This window comes from Herpailurus yagouaroundi, unplaced genomic scaffold (genome assembly GCF_014898765.1).
Source record: "Herpailurus yagouaroundi ecotype Mexico unplaced genomic scaffold, PumYag 163, whole genome shotgun sequence".
In the NCBI taxonomy this organism is placed as follows: Eukaryota; Metazoa; Chordata; class Mammalia; order Carnivora; family Felidae; genus Herpailurus; species Herpailurus yagouaroundi.
The window spans coordinates 61,919,054-61,946,167 of NW_024412404.1; the positions used below are offsets into that span (position 1 = coordinate 61,919,054).

Genomic DNA, 27,114 nt, shown 5'->3' on the forward strand with positions numbered 1-27,114 from the left:
TTTTTTTTTTTTCATTTTTGACTTTATTCTAACCCCCCAGATATCTCAGTCTACCTTCCCCTTGGTCTCTGAAAGAACTCTCTTTGGCTTCAAGCTGATCCTATCTCTTCCCCTCTCCTAGTCTCTCGTTGGGGGTCTCTGAAAATACATGTGACTTCCCGTTCTGTCCAGGTGAGAACAAGCCCTCGCTGTGCCAGAAACCAAACCCACGTTTCCAAAAACAACGTAATACGCTACTGCGTTTCCTTCCAAAGTAATTTCCTGGCTGGAAATACTCATGACACCCAGAGTACAGAAATGACTTCTTCACACCTAAAGGCTGAGAAACCAGGCTTGATTTTCCCAAATATGCATCTCCATGGTCTGGCCAGGATCCAGGATTTATTAACGCTTCCTTCTCGGTGCAAAGAACTGGATGCCAGAGACAAAGTTGCAGGAAGGAGTGGATTTAGGAAAACAAACCAACCTCCTAAGTGGGTTCCTGGACAGGACGCTTCTCAACGGGCCCCCCTCCAGACTTATATTTATGATGCAAGAGAGCCCCGGTGTCTTACTTTTCCGTCCGCACACTTTGTGCCCGCAAGCACAAGCCCGGGGTCCGGCATGTCATTGCCCAAGTACACGTGGGTCCCACGGCACAGAATCCGCCCTCCTTCCTGCAGCGGGATATTCGTTTCGATGGAAACGGCATTGGTACCGATGACGGGCCGGCTGGCGCCTCCTTGACACTGGATTTTCCCGCATTTAGCATCTCTGGAAGGGCAAGAACAGAGAGTCCCAAAGAGGGAAAGTTTGGGAGCAGCCCTTGGCGACGGAGGAAGTTCAGAGTGATGGCGTGGTCCGGCCGCAGCTTCCGTACCTCATCTCGCATTTGGCAAAGGAACTCTTGAAGTCTTTGCCACAGTTGCCGTAAGGGTCCCCTGCGGAGTTGACTCTCTCAAAGCAGATCCCAGGGGCCGGTTTAGCACCTGAAACAGAAGCAAAGAAGCAGAAGATGTTATTTCTAGAAACGTCTCTTTTATTTTTTGATTTTTACAAATTTATTTATTTTCAGAGAAACAGAGACAGCGTGAGTGGGGGAGGGGCAGAGAGAGACGGGGTGGGAGGAGAGAGAATCCCAAGCAGGCTCCCCGCTGTCAGCACAGAGCCTGATGCGGGGCTCAAACCCGCGAAACTGCGAGAACATGACCTGAGCCAAAACCGAGAGTCGGATGCTTACCTGACTGAGCCACCCAGGCGCCCCTAAACACGTCTCTTTCTTTAACCTGTAGCTGATTCCTTTTCATCGGCCAAGAGCAGACGTGATTAGCATCTCACTAAAACCCAACAAAGCAAAGCAAAGAAACAACAGACCCTCGCAACAGCGGCGATCAACACTGGGTTCAGACGTGGACCTCCACAGGAAGCTACCGGGGGAAACTCCCATTTTCCCGTTCTCTGTTTTTCAAAAACCGTGTGGAGCGGCCTCTCCAAACTCCCTTTGAAAGGCATTATCCCGAACTGGACACACTTCTCTGTCATGGAACAAGGCAAGGTCTCTGGCTCAACAGTATCACGTTCCTGTTTTTTTTGTTGTTTTTTTTTAAGTTTCATCATTTTGAGAGAGAGGGAATATGGGGGAGGGGCAGGAGTGGGGGGGGAGCTGAGAGAGAGAGAGAGAGAGAGAGAGAGAGAGAGAGAATCCCAAGCGGGCTCCGTGCTGTCGGCGCAGAGCTGGACGTGGGCTCGATCTCCCGAACGGGGAGATCATGACCTGAGCTGAAATCGAGTTGGACTTTTGACCGGCTGAGCCACCACATCACGTTGTTGTTCTTACAGCACCCACCCCAGCGGCCCCCTTCCACCCACAGTGTGGTTGCGCCACTGACATACCCAGCCTCTGCCCGCTAAGCACCTTCTTCCTTCTTCCTCTTTTTCATCTACTTACTGGAGGTCAGGAGATGGTAAGGATGAGTCTCGGCGTTGAGCCCGTACTTCGCACTTAAATTAATCCTATTCGATGGCGCTTTGATCAAAATACCTGGATCTAATTAATCAAAGCAGCTGGGAAAAACCGTCGTCTAAAATATCAACAACTCAACGGTTGTCTGCATATATGCAGTGGGCCCTATCTACTTATTACTTGGCTGTCTGGCTTTGTCTCTCCTTCATTCTTCCCTCCCATCCGTCCTACCTGCCTACCAACCCAGCCGTCTGTCCGTCCGTCTGTCCACCCACCCACCCATCCACCCATCTCCCGTCATGTGGCAGACTTCAATCGTACACAGATTTATCCGGTACTTACTATCTGCCAGGCACTGGGGGTACAGTGTTGGCCCCATGAGGACAAGACTTCTGCTTGCTTTCAAATTGCAAGAAGAAAGAAAAGCAAACAAATGAACGCGCCTGAAGTCCAGTGGAGGGCAACGTGATGAAGGAAACGGGAGAGCAAGAGGGGCCAGGGGGCTGTTGTTCTAAGCAGACTGGTCCCTCCTCTGAGAGGGGGGGACCAGGAGCCGAACTCCATAACTCAATCCTACCAGGGATCCTAAGACGGAGGTCTCATTTTCCCATTTTATGGACAAGAAAACTAGGACTGAAGAGGTTAAGTATGTTGCCTAAAGCCAGACGGCGGGGCCGTCTGAGGGCAGGGCTCAGCCTGCCCCCTCCGGTGCTCTCAGGTGTATCGAGGCCTCACAGGCACTGGGCCCTGCGTGGGCCTTGAGGACACAAGGCAGAAGAAGACCCCCTCTCCCCCACACTGCTGAGGGGAGCGACAGGCAGGTGCACACGGGTAACAGGGCAAGCGCCATGATACGCACTCACGTGCAGCCCAGGTGATCCCAGACGTAGGTGGATAAGGGGTTCAGTGCTACTGCCGTGTATGGAGAGGGTGACCAAATGAGGTTATGATAAGATGGCTTTGTTCTTCTCTCCCTGCCTCAGAACACCAGGATACAGGAGACCAGCAGTTTGCAGCAGATGCTAAGCCCCTGGAACTGGGTAGGCAGGGTTGATATCACTCTGCCATGATGCTGTTTTGATGCTATATAGGTTCTGTCGTTCTTACTATTATTAAGTAACTTATCTCCTAAGAAATGCGGCCACGTTAAAAACAAAAACAAAAAACCAAACACTGTTGCAATTTGAATGTGTGAATTGATGAGTTAGTTTTCCTTATAGGGCAAAAAGAGATTTCTACACATATTAAAAATTTTTTTTAATGTTTTATTAGTTTTGAGAGAGAGAGAGAGAGAGACAGAGAGAGCGAGACAGAGAGCAAGCAGGAGAGGGGCAGACAGAGAGGGAGACAGAGAATCGGTAGCAGGCTCCAGGCTCTGAGCTGTCAGGACAGAGCCCGAGATGGGGCTCGAACTCATGGACCGCGAGATCATGACCTGAGCCGAAGTCGGCTGCTTAACCGACTGAGCCACCCAGGTGCCCCAAAGATTTCTATATGTATATATGGCTGTATGTGTGTGTGTATAAACAGATCTCTGAGCAGTTTCAGACACATGAGCTTGTAAACAGGGTCACAAAGGTGAGGGTTAGCCTGGGGTGTACAGAAGGTTAAGAACAAAAAGGGAGGAAGAGAGAGAAAGAGACGGGTGTCCACAATGATTTAAAACAAAGAGGTAAGTTAGATATATGAATACCAAATAAAGTGGGTAAAATAGGACAGGGAATCAAGCAAAGGTATACAAATGGTATTTAAGCAAGTATCAAACATTTTCTAAGAGAGAACCGGATCACTGCTGGGGAATCTGGACCCAGAACACAAACTGGGTCTTCTAGGGGAGGGTGGGTTTGGGATTTAACGTCCCAAATGCCAATGGGCTGCCTGGCTTAGAAAACCAGGTGTCTGGTCAGCGCAAGGACTGTAAAATCACGAGAGGCTATAGGAGCCACTGCACACGTAAGGAGAGTTGCCACTTTCCCAAAGAGAAAATCGCACAGGAAAGGTGATGGCCAATTTGAATGTGCACATTTGGAGCAACGTGGATGATGGGGTCAAGAGTCATAGAACATATTGTCGGTTAACTTGATGAGAAATATTGAAAAGTCACATTTTAATTAAGAGATATTACTTTTTTCTTCTACTCTCCTATATCGCGAAACAACACTCCCAGCTTGTTTACATTTCTCTTTGGCCTTAAGGTCTTTGGTCAACTGATCTTTGACCAAGGTGCCAAGAATACACAACGGGGTAAGGACAGTCTCTTTAATAAATGGCGCTGGGAAAACTGGTCATACACATGCAAAAGAATAAATGGGACCCTTATCTAATAATACCAGACACAAAAATGAACTCAAAACAGAGGAATGACTTCAGTGTAAGACTTGAAACTATAAAAAGGTAAGAAGAAAACATAGAGGAAAACCTTCCTGACGTTGGTCTTGGCAAAGATCTCTTGGGCAGGATGCCAAAAGCACAGGCAACAAAAGCAAAAAGAAAGTGGGGCCACATCAAACTGAGAGGCTTCTGAATGGTAAAGGGAAAAAATCAACAAAATGTGAGACGACCTACAGAATGGGAGAAAATATCTGCAACCCATACATCTGACAAAAGGTGAATATATAAAACATATAGGGAACTTCTACAACTCAGTAGCAAAAAAAATCCCAAGTGACCAGATGAAAAGATGGGCAAAGGAACTGAATAGACATTTCTTCAAAGAAGACGTGCAAATAGCCAACAGTTACAGGAAAAGACACTCAACATCACTGATTATCAGGAAAATACAAGTCAAAACCACAATGAGCTATCACCTCGCACCAGTTAGGATGGCTGTTACTAAAAACATGAAAGATAACAAGCGTTGGCAAGGATGCTGAGAAAAGGGAACCTTCATACCTTTATACCATACGTCGTAGGAATGTAAACAGATACAGCCTTTGCAGAAGACAGTGTGCAAATTCTGCCAACAACTAAAAACAGAACTACCATATCGCCAGTAGTCCTGCTCCTAGGTATACATCCAAAGGAATCGAAATCAGGATCTTGAAGAAATATCTAAACTCCCGTGTTCACTGCAACATTATTCACAATGGCCAAGACATGGAACCAACCTGTGTCCATTGATGGATGAATGGATAAAGAAAATGTGGTATATGCATACAACTGAAGATTACTCAGCCTTAAAAAATAAGGAAATCCTGCCCTTTGAAACAGCCTGGATAAACCTGGAGGACATAATGCTAAGTGAAAGAAGTCAGACACAGAAAGACCAACACGGCGTGATCTCACTTACAGGTGGAATCTAAAAAGTCAAACTGACAGAAGCAGAGAGTAGAACGGTGGTTGCCAGGGGCAGGGGGGAGGTGTGGGGAGACGTGAGGAGGTATTAGTCGAAGAGTACAAAGTTTTCGTTGTGAAAAATTAGTCCTAGAAATCTACTATATAGCAGAGTCTCTAGTTAATATAAAATTTTGCCAAGAGGGTAGATCCTAATGCTAAGTGTTCGTTCTCTCATACACACGCGCACACACACACACACACACACACACAGACACGCACACACATGAAGAGAGGTATGACCTTTTGGAGGCGATGAATATGTTTATGGCATCCATTGTGGTGACGGATGTACACTCATCTCCAAGCTCGTCAAGTTGTACACATTAAATACCTACCGCTTCGTGTATGTCAACCACACCTCAATAAAGTGATTACAAAAGGTCTGTTTCCTGCAGCCCATCCTCTGAATTTCTAGCTCATGTTGATGCTGACCTTTTTACTCTGTTGTGATGTTGTCACTGGAAATCTTATTCTTAGGTTCAAGTACCCATTCCTCGAACAGTGAGTCTTCCGATTTTACTTTTTTCTATTTGCTCAGAGGGTATATACTCAGGATCTCCAGAAGCTGATCATTTATCCTGTTGCTTGTCAAAGTGATCTTTTCAAGGATCCTTTACCAGAACAACAACAACAACAACAACAACAACAAAAGGTGGAGGCATGAAGTCACACCCTAGGAACAGTAATTAAACATACGACAAACGTCCCGGTCTTTTCATAAACCCAATCTCGTCCATCAGCCTCAACCAGGCTCCTAAACAGCACTGATAGAGGCTCCCGAGGCCCGATGTACCTTTCCGACAGGACTGTGAGAGTCAAAAGACATGATCGAGAGATGAATAGGTCAGTAGTCAACCCAGCTTTCTGACGGATGATTTCTGGGGGGGGGGAACCATGCTTTATATCTGGGCATGTATGGGATCCAAGAAAACAGTGACCGTTTATCGAATTTCAATTGCTTTTGGAAGGCTGCCTGCCTTCTCTGGTCTCTCTAAGCAGCCATGCTGCAGAGTTGGAAGGGCAAGAGACTTGGGCCTGAGAATAACGTAGGCTGATCTGGTGTCAACCCTACATACCAAGAGACCCGGTAACATGGGGACAAGTACATCACCTGACTCAGAGGTGCTGTGAGACTCAGTGAGGCCCCAACACACGGCAGGCTCTCAGTCAAACTGAATTATAATAAGGACAGCCATCGATCACGGGGAAGGGGAAGTCTGGCTCCTGGACATTAAGAGTGGGAGAATGTGTGAGGGGGAAAGAGAGCTCCTCGTGCCTGGCCAGGTTTGCGACACTTATTTACTTGCAATAGTTCATGGTTCTATCAATAGGAACTTGACGTCTGTCTCCTTCACCGAGGATTGTCCCCAGCGCCTCGCACATCAGAGGAAACCAATGAAGTGTTGAATGATGGGATAAGTAATTTCTGAACCTACCTTGGGACATGAGGGGGAAGAGAATCTCCGAATCTGAAACACTGGGAAGTTTTGTAGATACTCTGTATATTAAATAACAACTCTAGTCGCAGCTCAAGGACTTCGACTTCCCTACACCTCTCCCCTCCCGACTCATTTCAGGGAGTGAAGCTCCCCATGGCTCCAAATCCCGTGGTCGTTCTGGGCACCCTCCCAACCTGTGCTGGGTGAGCCCCTAGAGCGTCATCTCACTGCACAGGCACTAAGCACCATCTTGAAAGAGGTAGTAGGAGATCTCAAGTACAGACATTTGGGTCTGAGTCATTTTTATACTCTGGGAACCAAGGTCATCTTCCCTGTAATTCCTTTCCTCGCCCTTAAACAAACCAGCACACACATCTTAAATGAATGAACATATTTTAGATCACCAACATACCATCGGTTGAGTACCCCCACTATTGGGTATTGTGCTGGGTCCGGCACGCAGGATCTTTAATCCTTACAGCCACCCCTGTAAGGTCTACGTACCCCGTTTCACCGATTTAAACACCAAGGCTCAGTGTTCTGGCAACTCGCTGAAGATGATAATGTTGGGGAAGTGGTAAAGCTGGACTTTAATGGATCCAATGCCGAAGCCCACGGTCCTTCTATTCAGCGGCAATCTCCCTCTTAGAAACCACCTAACTGGCAACACACTCCTCTCCCTGCGGTTCCTTTCTCTCCAGAACCACCAGATGACTCCTATAATCTGTCCATCCTCAGGCTTGGCTGCATCTCCACCAAATCTTTTTCAGGGAACAACTTGACAGGCTGTGACACTGGCCACCCGTGCTTATTCTCAGGTAATGGTAATGAACGGAGTTGAGTGACATGCCCTTGAGTCTGAGCACACCAGTTGGGGCGGGGGTCTTCCTCCAAGAAGGGGGCAGTGGAGAGAGTCAGTAAACACTTTTATGTCTCTTTGCTGAATCTCTACTGACTCAGGAAAAGAAATGAAAATCCCTGACTCTGATAACTTGAAAACTGCTGCAGGCAGAAGTCAGTCCATAAAGAAGCAAAGCTGGGTAGGGCTTGCTCTACTCTGGTATTAATCTGCCCAGTGGCTTGAAACATGCAGCTTTCTAAAAGTTAACTTTCTGTTTTTCCCAGGAAACCAGTAACGGTCTAGATCCAAGACTTATTTATTTTAGTTCTCACGCAGAACTTGAGGGAGCAAGAAATGCCATGTCACACTTTACCACTGGTGTATCATCACTGGGACAGGTCAGTGACATGGCTTGCTACAATGTGGCAAAGAAAACTCACATTTGGAAGAAAATTAGGTCATGCTTTCATCAGCTACGTGAACTTGGGGATGGGGTGGATCTCTCTCTGTGACATCAAAGACCAGAACCCATACTCAATCCCTTGTCACGTGGCTTCTTCATCTGTTTATCTAGAGAATCAATACAAAGCACATGATCATGTGTACTTCTTGGTCAACCTCCACGGATAAGATCTTTGGCATTCTCCATCCTCAAGCACTTAGGGGCTGACAGCTTTTGTCAATGCTCAGAAATGGCTGTTTTAATTTGGGTGGGGACATGGTGCCTGGAGGATGGGGCAGAACCCTGCTTCCAGTGCTTGTTCTTGGGGCGCCTGGGTGGCTCGGTCGGTTAAGGGTCTGACTCTTGATTCCCGCTCAGGTCACGATCTCACGGTTGGTGGGTTCGAGCTCTGTATCGGGCTTTGTGCGCACAGCGTGGAGCCTGCTTGGGATTCTCTCTCTGCCCCTCCCCTGCTTGCTCTCTCTCTAGCTCTCTCTCAAAATAAATCAATAAAACAAGCTTAAAAAAACAAAAACAAAAACAAAAACGACGCTTGTTCTCATCCAGTTGGGCTGGTCTTTCCTGCCCTGGGGTCTCTACCGTTGGGATGAGAAATCGTGGCACGAGAAACACGGAGGCTTAAAGGCCAAGAGGTTTAAAATGACCGAAACTTATTTTAGAAGTACAAAAGCAGCTGGGACTGGATTCAGATCATAACATGCCCGGCCGCCGCCCCACCTGCCATTTCAGGCTGTAGGCGGGGCCGCGCGGGGTTCTGTGCCACCTCCGGGGGCCCCCCCGCAAGCCTCCGGCTGGAGGCGGGGCACTGCTCGGCACCACCCCTTCCAGCACAGCCCGCTGCACTGGGGCCAAACCCCTCCTGGGGAGGAATCTCTCCAGCGTGGGAGAGCCTGTGCCCACAGCACAGGAGGAGACTCCAGTCCGGCCACAGTGCTCCGTCCCACAGGTCGGAAGATGGGTCAATGATGGATGATGGACCAAAGCCAAGTAAATCAGCGTTTTCCTTGGAACCTGGCTGCTGGAGCCCATTGCAGAAGGGTCCTGGGCTGCTGTGTTCCTCCGCATTGCTGACTGTGTCCTTCCAGGCCTTCTCCCACCACCACCTTCCCGTGAGGCTGGACCCGGCCCTCCTCCTCTCAACCGTGCTGTGGGGGCTGTCCCCTCCTTGCATTCACCGCGCTTGCCCTTTTGCCTCCTGTGATGTCCCAAGGCTCCTTCCTCCCACTGTAAAAACCCAGCAGACAGGGACAGTGCCTCAGGCCCGCACAGAGCAGGTGCGTGCCAAGAAGAAGGAGTGCAAAGCCACAGGGAAAGCAATCTGGGGAAGGCACATCATGTCTCAACTGCCTTCCCCAGAGGAAGTCAAGTATGGTTTCTGCCGAACAAGGCATCTCGGGTAAACGGACGCGGTCTCCTGGCTTATCTTTTCTGTGACTCTGGATTTTCACTTACTCATTTACATCAAAGGAAGTATTACTGTGCGGTCGGACGGGGAAAGAAATCTAAGGTCATCAAAAGACAGACATCTTACAGATACAGGCGAAGTAAGAAAGCTTATCGGCGGGAAAACCGGAAAGGGGGCTCAGGGCTGACCTCGGGAACAGATACAGCTCTTGCATTAAAAGAAAACATTAAAAGCAGCAGAGCGGAAGACCCAAACCCCAGAGGCAACATCCCGCGCGCCCTGGCTGTGTGCAGACCCAGCAGAGACCAGTTCCGACAGCGGACCAGGACCCAGGCAAGTGACTCTCGTGGCTTTTGTGTGCGAGTGGCCGTCCGGCATTTCTCTCAGAGCCACAATGGTCAGTAATTTCAAAAGTGCAAATGACTTCTACCCACTGGTAAGAGGTTATAAAGGCACAGGTTTGGGTTCAAAGTTGCCACGGTTAAAAACATCTGTCTTCCCGTTTTCACGAAGAGACTTCACGTCTGGCTCTCGAGAAGCAAAATGACAACCGTTTTCTCATCGCCACTCTATCACATCCATCTACAGCCTTTGAATTCTTAATAATGGAACACTTAGAGGTTCTGCCATTATCAAGAGAGAAAATTTAGCCTTTCAGAGGGAATTCTGACATCATGCTGTAGTTTACAATGACACAGAAAGTGACGGGTTTTAATTACCAGTCTTATCTTCCGAGTGATAAAACTTATATTCGTGATTGTAGTTTGGAAGTTTGAATGTCCTTATGCCTGTTGAAAGGGAGATGATGACATCTCGCATTAAGCCCACAATTTACTTGATCTAATCTCTTCCTTAAAACGACTTTATTATGCAAATGATCTTCTGCCATTTGGGCGGATGGGCTCCTCCCTCCCTGTCACTAACTGTCCCAGCCCCCTGCTGCTCACTGCTCTACCCACAGACAAAGGCACTCGTATGAGCAACTGAAGGTCCTGTTGGTCTCCTCGTATTTCTCCCTCTCTCTTCTCCAAATTGACCTTTGTGTTCAACGGAAAATGGAGCCCAAACGAACAAATCTTATCATTGCTTTCTCACGCAGCAGGACAGAAGGGAGACCTTCCCGACTCTTGGACGATAGGACTCTTGGCAAGAGCGTCTCTCGCTTCCCGTTGCTCGTCACCAGAGTGGTAGACGATTAGCAAATGTTCCGCTCCAGGTGTATCATCATAATGCAAACTCATTTAAGCCAGCCTTGCAGATAAACACTGAATATTTACCAGCCCATAAACATTGTCTGGCCAGCTCACACTGCATAAATCAAGCGACGCTATTTTCTGGTGAGTGATAAAGTAGATAAAACTAACGTATTTCAGGACTCCCCTGATGCAAATTGTTTGTGGCTCTCGACGTGCAGTTATCTGTAAGATTAATTTCCAAGTCACGCTTTCAGTCACCATGGTTCAGATAAACAACACTGGCAAAAGTGAATTTTCTGCCCGAAGAAAAATACCCGGCTTATTTCAGAAGGAATAAAGGTCATCTCATATTGACAGAAAATCTTTGTGGCTATTAAGACCAAACTGGACTAAGTGAGCTAAATACAAGTTACAGTTTGCACTGCACATAACATTTCTGTGTTTGACACCAACATATAAAGTCTTGAGATGTAACATTTGTGGAAGAAAAATTGGGGACAGGGAAGAATTTAAGCTCCTCGCCAACAAGAACATTACCGACATTAATTAGGAAAGGAGACAAATGAACAAAGACCCCAAAAGGTATTCTAGAAGTATCTTACATTGGGGGCACCTGGGTGGCTCAGTCCGTTAAGCATCTGACCCCGATCGGCTCAGGTCATGACCTCATGGTGGGGGAGTTCGAGCCCTGCATTGAGGCCCACATCGGGCTCTGCCATGACTGTTTGGATGCTGCCTGGGGTTCTCTCTCTCTGCCTCTCTCTCTCTCTCTCTCTGCCCCTCCCCCATCTTGCACTCTGTCTCTCTCAAAATAAATAAATAAACCTAAAAAAAAAAAAAACAGAAGAAGAAAAGTATCTTACTTTGCTAGTTGGGGTTTGGAGGCATATGTTTTGAATTTTCTATCATTCTATTTGTAGAAAGATTTGGAAGCAGGATGAATTTATTGAAATATGATGCTGCTTTAAGAAATGTCCATTTCAAAAGGGAATAGTTAGCTGGAAGGAAGGGCTTTCTCCGGTCAGCGTTTGGGTAGCCAGGTCTGGAGAGTAATGGACTTCCTGAGCGTAAATGGACACTTCCGGATGGCTCCACAGTTCAGTTGGGTCACTGGGGTACGCGTGGCACAGGCCAGGAGTAGCCGCTCAATGAATCCTGGAGCTCTGGGCTACTGGGGCTCGTGGGGAGCCTAAAATGACCCCAATGCAAACATGCTTCAGCTCCCCAAGCATTTGCTAATCATGGTGAAACGAAATATGGCAAACGTGTCCTTGACAGTAAGTTTTACTTTTCTGAATGGTGAAAAGCTGATTCAAACCAACCACTGTAACACGGCATTAGAATGTTCCCAGCCTGGTCCCTCTGGTTGGCCGGGGGCCTGGCTGAGCAAGTCACCCCCGCCCCGGGATTGTGACGGTCACATCCCGACTCCACTCCGGGTCCAGGAGATAGTGCAGAGGGACTGTGGGAAGTACATCACTCTGGCAGACTCGGGCTCCTGAGTCGGCATCTTAGACTAGCAGGCCGTTGATGAATATTTAATAAATGAGAGAACGGGGCAAGAAATGAGGATCTCTGCTCTCCAGGTCACAGACCAAGCTCTGGACAAGCCCGAAGTTCCCTGGGATGGCCCCTTTGCACCTTGACCGCTGCTATTTCGTATGCAGGAAATACCCTTCCCCTCCCACCCCTGCCAAACGACTTCTCCAAGGCAACCTCATCTAGGACGCCTTCCTGGCTGGCTCCATACCACTCTCCGGCTTGAGCCCTCTCTTGACCATGCCTCACCACATCACGGCACTCAGAGAATCTTGCTCACTAGTCCCTGAGCGTCCTGTGAGCTCAATCCCATCTTATTTGCAGAGTTCGGACTTACTAGGAGCCACGCATCTAGCATGCTACTGCATGGGACACCTTACATACGATGGCTAACAGGCTGGGTTAGAGGACGATGACATACCCACAGGGTAGGCATCTGACAAGCCCCATGTTACAGATGAGGCACAAAGGTTGAGTAGACCTGTCGAAGGTCACCTGGCTAGTAAGGGGTCTGTTTAGCACCTGTGGCAGGCAAAAAAGGGCCCCCCAAAGGGGCCCGCATTCTAATCCTCGGAACCCGTGAATATGCGACCTTACGTGGCAAAGGGACTTTGAAGATGTGATTAAGGATTTGGGGGGGGGGTGGGGAGTCTCCTGAATGGTCTGAATAGGTGCAATGTAATCACGGGGCCCTTAAAAGAGGGAGGCAGGAGGGTCAGACTCGGAGAAGATGTGAGCAAGGAAGGAGAAGCCAGAGAGAGACAGAGCCTGGAAGATACGTGCTGCCGCCCTCGAAGATGAAGGAGGGGCCACGGGTCAAGGAACGCGGGGGCCTCAGGAAGCTGGCGGAGGCGCAGGGATACGCTCTCCCCTACGGCCTGCAAAAGTAACGTCCCCCTGCCAACGTCTCGGTTTTAGGGCTTCCAACTCGCAGGGCCAGAAGACAAATCTGTGTTGTCGTAAGCCGCTAAATTTGTGGTCATTTGTTACAGCAGCCGCAGGAAACTCATACAGCGCCCTTGAACTAGACCACAAGACAGCTGCACTGCCAGGGAAGGGAAGGAACCCGCCGCGTTTACCCAGGAGGCGGTCAGAGGCCCTTCTGAGAAGGTCCCCGGTGTGGAGGGCCCCCTCTGGTTCTGGTGCGCTCGTCCTCCGCCCTCCTGAGGAAGTTGGTGCAGCGACCTGAAGTCCTGAGAAGGAGGTGGCTGGAGTGCACTGAACCCCCAAAGCCCCGAGCCTGAGGCGGGTCCCCAAGCTTGTCATTTCCAGGAACGCTGAGCCTCCCTGATGCCAGGAAGTCTCGGTCCACGTGCACTGACCCTCTTGCGGCGACCGCGCCACCGCCCCGGCACAGGCCTCCTCAGCCCTCAGGGGGGCGGCAGGGGAGAGGGGAGGCGAGCGAGGAGCTCCGGGGGAGCGGCCCTCCTCAGGAGCTGGTGCGGGTCCCCGGGGCCGCCAGGCCGCCAGCCTCACCGTCAGCCACGAGGACGCTGAGAATCCACAGGAGGGAACTTCCTACTGCTCTCGCTTTTGAAAAGCTCAGTCCATGAGTCAGGCTGTCGGTTTGCCTGCCTGTCTGGCACACGCACTCTCTCTCTCTCTCTCTCTCTCTCTCTCTCTCTAGTCAGGCAGCTTGAGAAGGCCTGATCCGATGAGATAAATACCCGCCTCGGTCACCAGGAATCTAAGGCGCGCAGCCAGCTGAGTCACACGGTGGCGATGGCTCAGAGAGAGCCGCGGAGTTCAAGCTGACCTCACTTTGGAAACGGGGCCAGACGCTGCAATACAGCGGGACATCGGAGAGCACATTGGCCTCCAAAGGCTCCAAGTGCTGTGTGTGCTCTGGCCACAGAAGGCCGTTTTGGAAGGGAGCGTCATGACTCCCCCTGTAACTCGAGAAGCGGGGAGACTGCTGAGTCCGGAGAAAGGCTGGGGAGGAGCGGCCACCAGGGGTGCTTCAGGCCACGAGGATGTGGCCTGCAGTGGTAGCCGCTGTCCCAAAGTGACCTCGCTTGACTGAAAGCTGTCTGAAGTCGCTGACCCGCTCAGAGCCCAGCCGGGCATCCGACGCGTGTATCGTTTTTTTTTTTTTAATTTTTTTTTAAACGTTTACTTATTTTTGGGACAGAGAGAGACAGAGCATGAACGGGGGAGGGGCAGAGAGAGAGGGAGACACAGAATCGGAAACAGGCTCCAGGCTCCGAGCCATCAGCCCAGAGCCCGACGCGGGGCTCGAACTCACGGACCGCGAGATCGTGACCTGAGCCGAAGTCGGCCGCTTAACCGACTGCGCCACCCAGGCGGCCCTGATGCGTGTATTTTGAGGGCCTACCCCTTTGTGCCCGAGTGGACCCGCAGAGCCTGAGGAGACCCGGGAGAGCTCCTCCCAGACACGGCGAACGGGCCGCACCAGCCCCCGGCTGCACCGCGCTGCTCCTCCTTGCCCCTCAGGGCCGTCCAAGTACAGAGGGCCATCTTCGGCTGGTGGGGCCGCGGGCTCAACCCTCAGAAACACCGGTCCTTGCTCTCCCTGCTTGGCCACTGCTTTCACACCCCGCTGAACACCCAAGCTTTGATGACCGGCCACCATTTTCTGCCCTCATCACCCCTGAAACCGAAACCTCACACGTGAAAAGTCTGACAAAGACCCAATATCGGATTTCCCTTCCTCTAGAGCTTGCCTGGCTCTCTGCCTGGCTGACCACGGTGGCCGTGCCACAGCTGGTGTCCCCGGCCAGCACTGAGGTCACCTCCGCAGGCGGCGGGGAGGAGGGAGAAGGACAAGACGGGGTGGGGGCCGCACTCTTGGAAAGTGCTCTCTGGGGGACTGGATTCGCTGCTGGAATCCCGGGGTGGGGGGGGGCAGAGGCAGCAAACGCTGGGGTGAGGAGTCCTCAGGGTCCCGGCTGCCCCACGGGGGCCCTGGACTCCCGGCCCCAGAAGATGGGCAACAGAGAGCCACGTCCAGGGGCCCGATTCTGCCTCCTGTGGCGTCCCAGCATCCACTCCACCGTGGAGCTTCCGTGGAAGTTTTGTTCTAGGCCTGGCTCTTGGGCACAGCCGCACAGCGTGCATTACGTATGGCTCTTGGGTCCGTGGGCCTGGGCGCCAATCCCAGCCTTACACCATCAGGAAGCTGACTTCCGGTCTCTGAATTTCAGCTGCACCTTCTCTGAACCATAGTCATTTCCCCTCTCTCCTGTTGGAGGGCTGGAAGGGGTGAGTCACACGGAGCATCTGGCCCAGCATCCTGCACACAGGAAGCACGGAGTGGACAGCCCCTAACTGCCCCAGCAGCTGCTTCCTGGCCACCTGCCCGCCTGGGTGCCTTTTTCGGGAACGCACACGTCCACCACTCTGCTTTCAGAACCCGGATGCCTCGCGAGGCCCTCCAACACCTGTCTGCATGTTCTTCCTCTGCACCCTGGGGTCCCGGCCTCCCGCCCCGGCAGCCCTTTCCACATGCCAGCTCGCTGCTCCCTGCGTCAGGAGTGAGCCCTCCTTGTCCTTCCTGGTCACAGGCTCCTCACGCGGCAAGTCTGCCAGGACTTTCTCTTGCCCGAGCACCAAGAAGCACTTACGTGATCAGAGTGGGTAGGGAGTTCTATCTGTCCGCCCAACGACTGTTAAGCCATCTGAGGGCAGGGGTCATGGCTGGTCCTCCCCATCGCTCCACAGGGCGCACAGCAGGCGTTCACACAGCTCTCAGTGGGCCGCGCCCCGGGCAGTGCCCCTTTCTGCACGCCCAGCGCCCGGCACGGCCCCAGGTCTTCCAGGGAGCCAATCGCTCCAGCTGAAGGGAGGGAAGCTTTGCAGACGGCGCGGCGGGAGCGACGCTTACGGGAACCGAGCGAGCTCCCCAAGCCCCACGCCCACCGGGGGTGGCCACATACCTGGTCCCCAGAGCGTGACGCACTGCTGCTCGTGGGTCTGACAGATGCCGTTGTAGCAGTAGCCGTCGACTCCCTGACACGGGTGCCCGTCGTGCAGGTACACGTTGGCCGGGCACTGGGGGCTGGCCCCCGTGCAGAACTCGGGGAGGTCACAGGAATTGCTGGAGTCCCTGCATGCCGTCCCCGCAGGCTTTAGCTGGAAGGAGAGGCTGTTTATGGCCCGTGCACTGCAGGAAAGGGAAGCGGCTTCCCGGCAGTGCTCCTGGGCCGGAGCCGGGGCCGGGCCATCCTCCCGAGGCCTCACATCAAGGGGCAAGGATCCCAAGGGAAGAGAGAGACACGGAGAGTCGTTAAATACACAGAATCTTGCTCTGGGCTCTGGGGTTTACCTTTCCACTAGGGAGGGGGGTAATCAAGAGCTGCCTCTTTTTTTTTTTTTTCATTTTTTTAATGTTTATGTATTTTTGAGAGAGCGTGAGCAAGGGTGGGGCAGAGAGGGAGACACAGAATCTGAAGGAGGCTCCAGGCTCTGAGCTGTCAACACAGAGCCCAATGCGGGGCTCGAACTCATGAGCCAGGAGATGGTGACCTGTGCTGAAGTTGGACGCTTAACCAACTGAGCCACCCAGGAGCCCCAAGAGCTGCCTGTTTTTAATTTCATGCGGCATTAGGGTCTTCTGATGAGGAGACAGGCTGGTTGGTGGTACCTGTCATCTCAAAGGAGGCATGGGAAGGGAGTACCAGCTGATGGGCTCCTTAATTCTGAAGATCTCTAGTCGCCACGTGTTTTAAGATGAGGTTTGCTCTTACAGTGTTAGCACTTGTGGCCAAGAGGACAAAAATCATTCCAAGGGCTCCATGACAATTGTATTTCATTTTGTCATCAAATCATGGACTTGGAAACCTGTCTGTAGGACTTCACGGGGCAGAAGTGAAGCAAGGGAGCTGTAAAAGATGTTAGGAACCATCGGCCAATGCCTCACCTTTCTGTGGTTGAAGAAACCGAGGCTCAGAATGGCTTGTCAGAGGCTACACGGCCAGCGACCTGCCCCACCCCCGCCCGCCCCCTTCCATGGCCAGCAGCTGTGTGCCCGGGGTGGGGGTGGTGGTGGTGTCAGCTTCCTTGAATGTCCCCCAGAAGTTAATCACGGAGAGAAAGGGCAGGATGGATATTTTAGGCTGAACGTAAGATGCTGTAATGCACTTCTGAATCACGGGGCTGGGTGGGGAGCTGAGAGGGAGTTTCCTGCGAGCAGAATGCCAAGATCAATCGCTTAATTGAAAAAGAAAGAAAGTCTACCCTTGGAACCTTTGAATCAAAAGCTCAGGCTTCTCCTCAGTTAGATCTCAGCTCTGAATGACGAGACAAACAATGGAATTGCCCAAACAAATGGCAATCTGTCATGGCAGCAGCAATGACCAAAGTATCAAAGGGCCGCCATTGTTCGGGCTGGGTGGGCCAAGCCTTGTGTTGGGAGGACATCAAGATCGAGGTGGTTACATATATTCCCTGGAACGACCCGCGTGGCTTCTCAGCCCGGCAGGTAGATGTTCTTGGGATAGAGCGGAGGCTGAGTGACCGGGGTGGAGACTCTCTCTCTAGCTGCTCCCATCATGGTAATAGGACCACGCATCTTACCAGCGTCCAGCAGCACAACTGAAGTGTGTCACAGTGAGCCAGAGTTTTGGGGAACAATTCCTTTCCAACCCGTAAATAAATGACTGATCACCGATGACTTAGCATTCAAGTGTGCATTTCACACGAAGATTGGAGGCGGCGCCTGGGGGGCTCAGTGGGCTAAGCATCTGACTCTTGGTTCCGGCTCAGGTCCTGATGGCACAGTTCGTGAGTTCGAGCCCCGCGTCGGGCTCTGCGCTGACACTGCAGAACCTGCTTGGGATTCTGTCTCCCTCTCTCTGTGACCCTCCCCTGCTCATGCTTTCTCTCTCCCTCTCTCTCTCTCTCAAAAAAAAAATAGATACATAAATAAAGTGTGCATTTCACACGAAGACTGGACAACAGTGGGGGACACCGGCTTGCACGGTGAGGAGTTACGGTTTTCACAGTAGAGGGGCCGGGAAGCCATCCTATTGCCTCGCTCGTCCTGTGTCATTGTGGAAGCACCTGAACCTGGGGGTGGCCTCGGGGCCGAGAGAGCTCACCCGACAGTCTTCACAGCACAGCCCGTGTGCGCACACAGCGTCCGGCTTCAGGGTACAGGTGGTGGCATTGCAGCAGACGTTCGTACATTCCTGGGGAGGAGAGTGGGACTCATTTGACAGGGTCTCGTGGGGCAACTACTCATGGAAGGCCCGGGGCCATAAAGGGAAGTAGCTGAAGACCAGCCTGAGCTTATTTTCACATCTAGCAAAGCCAAGCTTCTGTGAAGCTTGCCAAGGTCTGTGAATCCCTGGGAAGAATCAACGGCACTCATTCCGTGCCTTTCACAGAGGGTAAGGGGAGCGTGCATAGGAAGGTGGGCTGCCCGATCCAGTCAAGTGGGCTGTGGCTGGGGGTCTGTGGGGAGGCCTCTGATTCATGCAGGTCTTATTGTAGTGAACGGTCTCAGGATCGCCAGAACACTCTGAACTCACTTTAAAAATATACACAGGCGTGTACAAACTCAACTCTTCAAATACTGACCCTTTTTAATCTGGAGCACGCCGGCAGGGAATGGGGTCCAATCCATCGTGGAACCACAGTTCCCCGCCCTCCAGCCCCATGCGGTAGCCAAGACTCTTGCTCGGCACAGGTGGCTGCCTCACCCGGACAAGGCACCTCTCAGGTCCGAAACGCACATCAGAATGACCAAGAGGCCGGAAAGGAGGTCTGTGGGATGTGCCCGTGGATTTGCAAGGGATTTCAACAGAGAGATCACATATTAGATGGACCGCTCTCTCTGAAAGGACGGAAAATGACCTCCTCTGTTAAGGTGTTCTTCACAAGTGCCCACGTTCTTCTAACAAAAGCCCTACAAGGGATTGGCACCTTTGCTCGGCTCTCCCCGAAAGGTCCATACATATTACCTACTGCATTTATGAAGTCCTTGTACTTTAGAACATCCCAATAACCTAGAGTTTACACATGTTAGAAGAAAATGAATTATCCGAAAGAAGAGTTCATGGGGTCATTAGTATTAACTCGTGTTAATTAATTAATTAATGTCCTTTTAGTATTAAGTAATGCCCTTTTATTTAGGATGTGACATGAGCAGAAGAAGATATATACCGTCAGGGTGAAACCAGTCATGTAGTATTTTAATAGTATAATATTTTACTCCTGAAAACCATGTTCTGGTAATGAAGTTATCATCAGTATTACAAACGCAATGAATAAAATTTTGTGGATAATCCGGAAGATTTAGGACGATCCTGGATCTCTGAACTGTGTCCTGTGTGAGACTCTATGAATCATGCTCTCATTTGGTGTTTACGATTTGCTCCCATTATACATCCATCCAAAGTTATGAAATTTTAAATTTGCTCAAGGACCTTATAAACATCCGGAGCGTATAACATATACAGTAAGACGAAAGTGCCAACCAGAAGTCATAGCTGTAACTTTGATGACAGGAAGGGTTTCTAACTCATGGACTTATATAAGTTTAGGAACTTGCTTTGTTTTTAAAAGGAGTCCACTGATTGATTGCATTCCTGATCAGTGCCGTCAAATACACAGCAGTGTTGTCCTGTTCACTGTGGTCTAAATGGCTCTACTAACGACATACTAACCAAATGACACATTTCCTTGAGCGTCTCCGTTAAATCAGCCATCTGAAAACTAGGTCCTAAGATTCTTTAAGAACTACCTCCTCACCCCCGACCAAATCACTAAAAAATATAAGCAGCAGTTCAAATGGAAATTCAGCCAAGTAGAATGGCTTTGACTTCAAAGGGGCTTGATAATGTGAGAAAGATAACTAAGTTTAAAAGATATTTGCAGGCTACTGTCATTCTATTGACTTTAAACAAGGAGATAAGGCTGCTTTCCCAACCCCGTTAGCTGGATGAATGAGTGAGTTGTCAGGATATCCTTATGGTTGATGTAAATCCAATGCCCTGTACGGAAGGCTCCAGAAATCACTTGCCTTTTTAACTACCCAGAATCTATTCCTTCTGCAGGACTATACGTATCACAAGAGACAAATTCTTCATCTGTTGATACATATATTATGTTAGTACTCAATAGGAAAGTTCAACAGAGCCAATGAACACTAGTTCTCCAAAGAAAAAAGAATAACGAAGCCGTTAGTGAACTCTCTGCAAAGGCCATGTCATTCTTGGGTTGTGGGCAGTAGATACAAATTCTTAATCACAGTGCACTGAGATTAAGTCTACAGTGCATCCTCCTGAAAACAGTGATTATTTCTGAGAGCAAGGGGGCAGAAGAGGAATCCAGTTATGAGCTGGGGAAGTTCTGGTCCCGTTCGCTCACCGATGTGGTGACACGTTGAGTCCCTCTGGGGGCCAGGGAACGCACCGGCTAACACGAAGCAAAGGCGTGAGGACTATTTCCAGGGCCTGAGCGCTGGGCAGGGGCCTAAAGAGCGCAGGTGAATTAAGCCCGGGGCCGACTAAAAGTTTTGGTCAAAGCAGTTTGGAAACTGGATATGGGTTGTTATACTCTTGGACACAATTTGAAAAGCAAAAACTAAAAAACTACAAATTGAGGTAAGAGGCTTGCCTAGAACTTTGAAAGATTGCTCAGACTTTGAAAGAAATGTCGATGGAAAGAATGAGAGTCGTCTCTTCGGATATCAAGAACTTATCCTGTGAAACAAGGACCCAACCACAGAAACGTACAGTCGGGAACTATATGCAAGCAGAACATGGCTCTACCTAAGGAAGGAGTTTGACTGAATCAGTGCTGCCCTGCCAGGACGTCCTGCCTGGAGAGATCACAAGCGCCCCGTCAAAGCCGAATGACTCCTCGATGGAGGCGAAGTTGAGGACCATAACATCAGTGGCTGGCAAACTTCAGGTCCTCAAACATTCGTTGACAGGATGGTGGTGGTGTTGGAATATGGAGCCAATGACTACGGATGATCATTCTACACCTGAGAGTTCGTGACTCTAGGAAGAGCTGTCAAACTTATTCAGAGTAAATAAACAATTACGAGGAGTTCCAATCAAAGAGAAACCATTTTAAGTCCACATGGCCTCTCCTGAGAAATACAGGCAATTTATCCTAATTTTGTTTTTCTTCTGCAGGTAATTAACAAAGTCCCCAAGGACTCTCCCCGTTGTATCCCCCATCCCATGACAGTTTCGAGTTTTCCTCCACCAATCTTCAGAAGAGTTTCTGTAACCCCGTGCATGAGGACTGGCTCCCGTACAGCAATCACCCCCAACACACCGTGAACAAAATTATCGCTGCTGTGGACAGTGCTGGTATCGCTGTTGAATCCCGGATTTGGAAAGGACGCACAAGCATTTGATGGGACCACCTCTACTAGCCTCATCCCCCAGTGCTTATTCACTCCTGAAGTTCTTGCAGAGCTGGCCAGACTGAGACCAAGATCGTTCCTGCTGGTATGGGAAAACGCAGAGCCTTGGGAATTACAAATATGAAGAAGGTTCTACAACCGGTTGCCTGTCTGACGAGCACAGGAATCCGATGGATATCCCAGGGTCTCTGCACATTTCCTTCCACCCTAGACTCCCCTTTTCGGAGTAGCCCTCCAAAACATGCTCTTCCTAAGCCCTCACCAAGCCTGTCTGCGAATCTAGCCAAGCCCGCCTTGAACTCGTCTACCATTTCCGCTTGCATAAGCTCTCGGGGAGGGAATCCCACATGCAGACTGCTTGCTATACAAACTCCTTGCTTTGATTTATTCTAAACACTGCCTCCTCCAAGCTTCCAGGAGACACCTGTTTTACCAAGAGATCTCACTGTGTGCTCTCTTTCTCCTTCCTTCTCAAGATCATTCGGAGATTAAAAAGTGGCTGTTAAATAATTTTTTATGTTGCTGAAGTTTATCTTGGGCCCTACGGAAACAAGACATTTGCCTGACACTGGCTGGAAGACAGGGTTAAATAAGCCCTTTGCTGGATACAAATGTTCCCTGCTTCCGCTTACTGCTTCTGAAAGCTAACAAGCAAAGAGGCAGGAGACTGGAGCCTCGGGTTGTGCATACAGAGAAGGCTGCGGCATCAGGCAGTTTTTCTACTTGGGTGGGAGCTCTTGGTTAAAAACGAATGTTGCTTATTCAAATTCCCCTCTGGTTGCTCGCTTTGCAAAGAGAAAGAAATGATGCTTATTAGCCATTTGAAGCTAGCATTCCCCAAGCTTTCTTCTCTGTTAAACTCAAAGCTAAATGCTTTATTTATTGTTCTTGTCCTCAGCTGGCCTCACCTAGACCGTGTCCTTCAATAGAGAAGATTCTTTCTTTTTAAAACCAGTGATACAACTTATTCTGAGATTCAAGAGAAGGCCGCCCTGGCTTGCACAGCTGTTCAAGGCGGGGTGGGGTGGGGGCTCTTTCGGACTTTCCGGGGGGGGGGCCTGTTTAGGACTTTCCATCGTGAGTTTCTTTTTTTTTAACGTTTATTTATTTTTTTGGGACAGAGAGAGACAGAGCATGAACGGGGGAGGGGCAGAGAGAGAGGGAGACACAGAATCGGAAACAGGCTCCAGGCTCTGAGCCATCCGCCCAGAGCCCGACGCGGGGCTCGAACTCCCGGACCGCGAGATCGTGACCTGGCTGAAGTCGGACGCTTAACCGACTGCGCCACCCAGGCGCCCCCCCCATTGTGAGTTTCTAGCACTTTCGTTCTGCCGCATAATTCTTCCAAGTCCCTACTCCTTTGCCAGCCACGGATGCAAGGCGGCGGTCCCAGGGGGTATCTCTTACCTCCGGCCCGCCACAGTCACACTCCTCTCCTTGCTCCACATATCCGTTCCCGCACTTCTGGCCCCCGAAAGCCTGCTTCACTTCGGGCAGGTTGAAGAGGCACATTCCCATGCCTTTCTCCAGGCTGGCCTCTAGGTCCTCTTTGCTGCAGCTGCTGAACACCATGGGGAAAGGGAACCTGCGGAGAAGAGCTGAAACGGTCAGCCGTCGAGGCACAGAGTGGCTTCTTGAGCCTGTTCTCGTGCAGAGATTCACGGGGCTCGCTGGCGAGCGCTGCCCACATGTCCACCGTTAGTCCCAGTGAACCAAGGCTCAGTTGCCCGGCATAAAACGAGGCGCACTCGGCTACATCCTGAGATCTATCCCCATACGGCGCCCACGCTCCCAAGGAAGAAGTGCTCTACCAAAAAACAAATCCTCTTCTGACCGTTTTCAAATCGACAAATTTGTACAGCATCTCATGATGGACAATCATGAACAGTTCCACACGAAACGATACAACAACAACAACAACAACAACAAAAAACGAGTCCTTGGGACCTGCAGCTTGTAATACGAATGCACACCAGTGTCCTCATTGGAAAGCACAAGGAAGAGACAGGTACAAATGACTGTGCGTATCACTTCCTCGGTTCCATGGACACAACCCCACTGTAGTTGAGGGCCGGCTGAGGCTGGCATTCGTGTCTACGAAGGGCAGATCACTGCCTCTGAAAGCAGAGCTGTAAGAAAATGCAGGGGACTGGAAGTGTGGGCCCTGCTCTTGCCTCAAAACACCAGGGCTACAGTGGATGTGGCAAAGTTGGCCAACCTTCCCGGCATAGTTCATGTTCCGCCTTCCATGGTCCAGAGGGGCTGCCCCACCCCCTTGCTCCAGGATGGGCTAGAGGACTAATTCTCGGCAATGGAACGTGAACAGAGGTGAAGTGATGCGGAATGCTTCCAGTTGAAGGTAAGGGGACTGTGGCTCTTCAGGTCCTTTCGTTCCCCTCCGTCAGCTGAGCTCAGGGTATTGCAATGTCCTAGGAGGGGGCGTCTGGTCCTGACTCCCTGCTGGGAGGGAAGCCACCGGCAGCTTAGAGCCTCGGAGTGTCATCTGGGTGGGAAACCCACCTCTATTATGATAAGCCACTGAAAATTAGGGGCTTGTTTCCTACAGCAGTTAGTGTCACCCAACACACATAGAGTAGCTCACTCTTTATTCAGATGCATTTTCTCTTATCTTGAGGCAGCGATGGTTATGAGGGGCAAGGATGCCAGAAACTCAGAAGGTTCGGCTATTTAGTGAGGAAGTAGGGCCTGTTGACCGGCAAGCCTGAACACCCTCTTTCCATGTGGACGTTTATGGGGTGACATTATGACCGGATTCTAATCAACTGGCCAAGCCAATGCAAGCTGGATGTATCCCTAAAGATGTCAGACCAGCCACCATTCAATATAATTTGGCAAATTTTGAGATCAGGATCATTTCCTGCTAATAAACTGGTAACACTGTCTTATCCCCCCCTAATGTGTTTTATCCATCTCGGGTGATTAACTCTGGAGTAGAATTCGAATCTACAAATAAATGAATAAGCCCATGTCTTGCATTGGATGGAGAGGTAATAGTAACAAAGCAAGGCTTACTTCTAGTGCTGTCACAAAGTTCCTTTCGAAATCTTTAGAACCTCCCTTGGCAGACAGATTACTCTTGATATCAAAATGATGCCGAATAGCTTCAAGTGATGATCACCTGAAAATTCTAATTTTATCCATTTAGAAGTGCTTTGTGTTGACAAGACAACGGTATGTTGTGCAGGGAATCGAGAGCTGTTCCCTTTGCAACGGAATACGTTTCATCAAGGCAAAGGATCAGACCTCCTTCTGTGTTGACAGTCCTAGGACACTTACGTAGCTCAGGGCCTGATCCAGACACTAAACCTTGTTCTCATGTGCTATGCAGCCAGGTGTTGTGATGAACTCTTATCAGTGCATTCTGGAAAGGAACAGCTTTCTAGAATGTTTTCATGGTTAACTAGAAAAGGCAGTAGGGTCACCGGTGAAGCTCAGGAAGGGTTGAGAGCAAGAACAACACTAGTTGAGAGAAGATCAGCGAACCACCGTGTTTCACAAATGGGTGGAGAACGTCCACCAGTGTTCGGAGGCTAAAGGCTTAGGGGCCGAGGCCAGCCCCAGACCCTCCCGTCTCACTGTCTTGCAAAATGTCAAATGCATATTGGGCTTTGGAGAGATGAGACTAAAGAAGAGGGATAGACAGTAAGAAGATGGATGGGATTAGTTTAAGTCCAGGACTTAAACTTCAGAACGTTTGGGAGAGGGGAACAGATCCTTGTTGGCACAAATGCGTTCGCGTGTCTGCTAGATGCTCTCAGAAGTAGAGTTACCTGCATGATGGGAAGTTTCTATTTCTCTTAGAAATGGTGGGGGGTGGGCAGTGAACAAAGCATTGAAAAATCCTGATTATCATGGAGCTTCCATTCCAGCCGGGCAGGTGGGTAATGCATAAGGTAAGGGGGCCAATGAAGTGTGCTAGAAAGGGATGTTAAAGAGAAAAATGAAACAGGCAAGGAGGAAAGGATGTGTGTGGGAAGAACTGAACTTTTAGGAAGGGTGGTAGAGAGAGACATCACTGGGTGTGTATGGGGGTAGCATTTGAAGCTCTCATCTGAAGGAGGTGAGGGACCACACTGTGGGTGCATCTGGAGGAGGAACATTCCAGGCAGAGGGAAGAGCTGCTTCAAAGCTAGATGGGGAGATAGGACTGGTCTAGAGAAACGTGCTAAATAGAAGACCTCTCGGCCACCCAAATTCATGCTGACGCTAAGCAGACTACTAAGGAGTATCATTAAATGGCGGGGAGCTTTGCTCTGCACGGACCAGACTGATAATGGCTGAAGGTATTTTTCATAAGAACTCTAAACTCTTACTATTTCCCCCCTTTTCAGGAAACTATTTTTGAATGACAAGCAAAGGTATGCTCATCATCTCCCTTCTGCTGAGGTCCTGTCAGTTGTAAGAATGAGAATATTTAAAAATTATATCTAGGGGCGCCTGGGTGACTCAGTCCCAAGGTTGGGCGTCCGGCTTCGGCTCAGGTCACGATCTCCCAGTTGGTGGGTTCAAGCCTCGCGTTGGGCTCTGTGCTGACAGCTCAGAGCCTGGAGCCTCCTTCGGATTGTGTCTCCCTCGCTCTCTGCCCTTCCCCCACTCGTACTCTGTGTCTCTCAAAAATAAATAAACATGAAAAATTAAAAAAAAATCATATCTAACCCAATGGCCCTTCCTCCAATAAACAGAATTTAGTGATGGTAAAGGATTTTAAATCTCAAAAGGGAATTTGATGGCACCAAATATTAGACTCTCCTAATTACAATACAATCCTGATCTATACATATTTGCAAACGTTTGACGTCCCAAGAACCACTGGTTGCCTAGCGAACCACTGATGTCTTGCTTTAAGAGCCAAAGAACAGTTCGTTCACTGGCATAAAAAATATGCCAGTGAACCATGAACAACGTACAGAGTCTACTCCCCAGGACAGCATCAAGAATCCATGGGTGGGATCGATCAGCACGGCGATTATTAAGATTGCTGTTTCCTCAGTGGAGTCACACGTAAAAGAGGGTCACCAGAAAGTGAGTGTCACCCTTCTTTCTAACTTTGAAGGAGGTTAGGATGACAGAATTAAACCTTTTGTGTAGTGTGGTCACTACTCTTTCACTTGTCACCCATCTACTTACTTAGGCAAGAAGCAACTTTCAAGCGTCTATTACATTCGAAGCTCTGAGGAGGATCCCAAGATGATTCAAATATGTCTTCCCACTGTTGCCTCATCCGACCTTTGCCCAAGGAACTACCAGACATGCCCATGCCCCACACTGCCTCTCCACCCATAGAAATAAAATATGGACACGTGTTTACGTATGCATAAAATATACCATGCATACTCATCCATATAAATAATGTAGAAATTATATAAAAATATAAATGATATTTAATTATAACGTATATATTTAGTTGACATAGATACATATTTAAAAAATAACTATGTATTGAGAACTAGCTAGGTGGTATGGTGGGTGCTTTCTCACAGTACTATTTTTTTTAATGCTTTTTTGCTTTTAAATTTCAATGTATACAATGGAATATTACTCGGCGATGAAAAAGAATGAAATCTTGCCATTTGCAACAACGTGGATGGA

At 49.8% G+C, this 27,114-nt stretch overlaps 1 protein-coding gene across 1 annotated transcript in view; it reads right to left on the reverse strand.

The window, feature by feature from the left end:
* The window catches only part of ADAM12 (ADAM metallopeptidase domain 12), a 299,802-nt gene that overhangs the window by 33,269 nt on the left and 239,419 nt on the right, over positions 1-27,114 (reverse strand). Inside the window, exons 12-16 of the mRNA XM_040486933.1 lie at positions 22,912-23,089; positions 18,221-18,310; positions 16,058-16,253; positions 860-968; positions 555-753 (exon numbers count right to left, since the gene is read on the reverse strand). Coding sequence (XP_040342867.1) covers positions 555-753; positions 860-968; positions 16,058-16,253; positions 18,221-18,310; positions 22,912-23,089 — 772 coding nt within the window. The remainder of the gene's footprint in view (positions 1-554; positions 754-859; positions 969-16,057; positions 16,254-18,220; positions 18,311-22,911; positions 23,090-27,114) is intronic.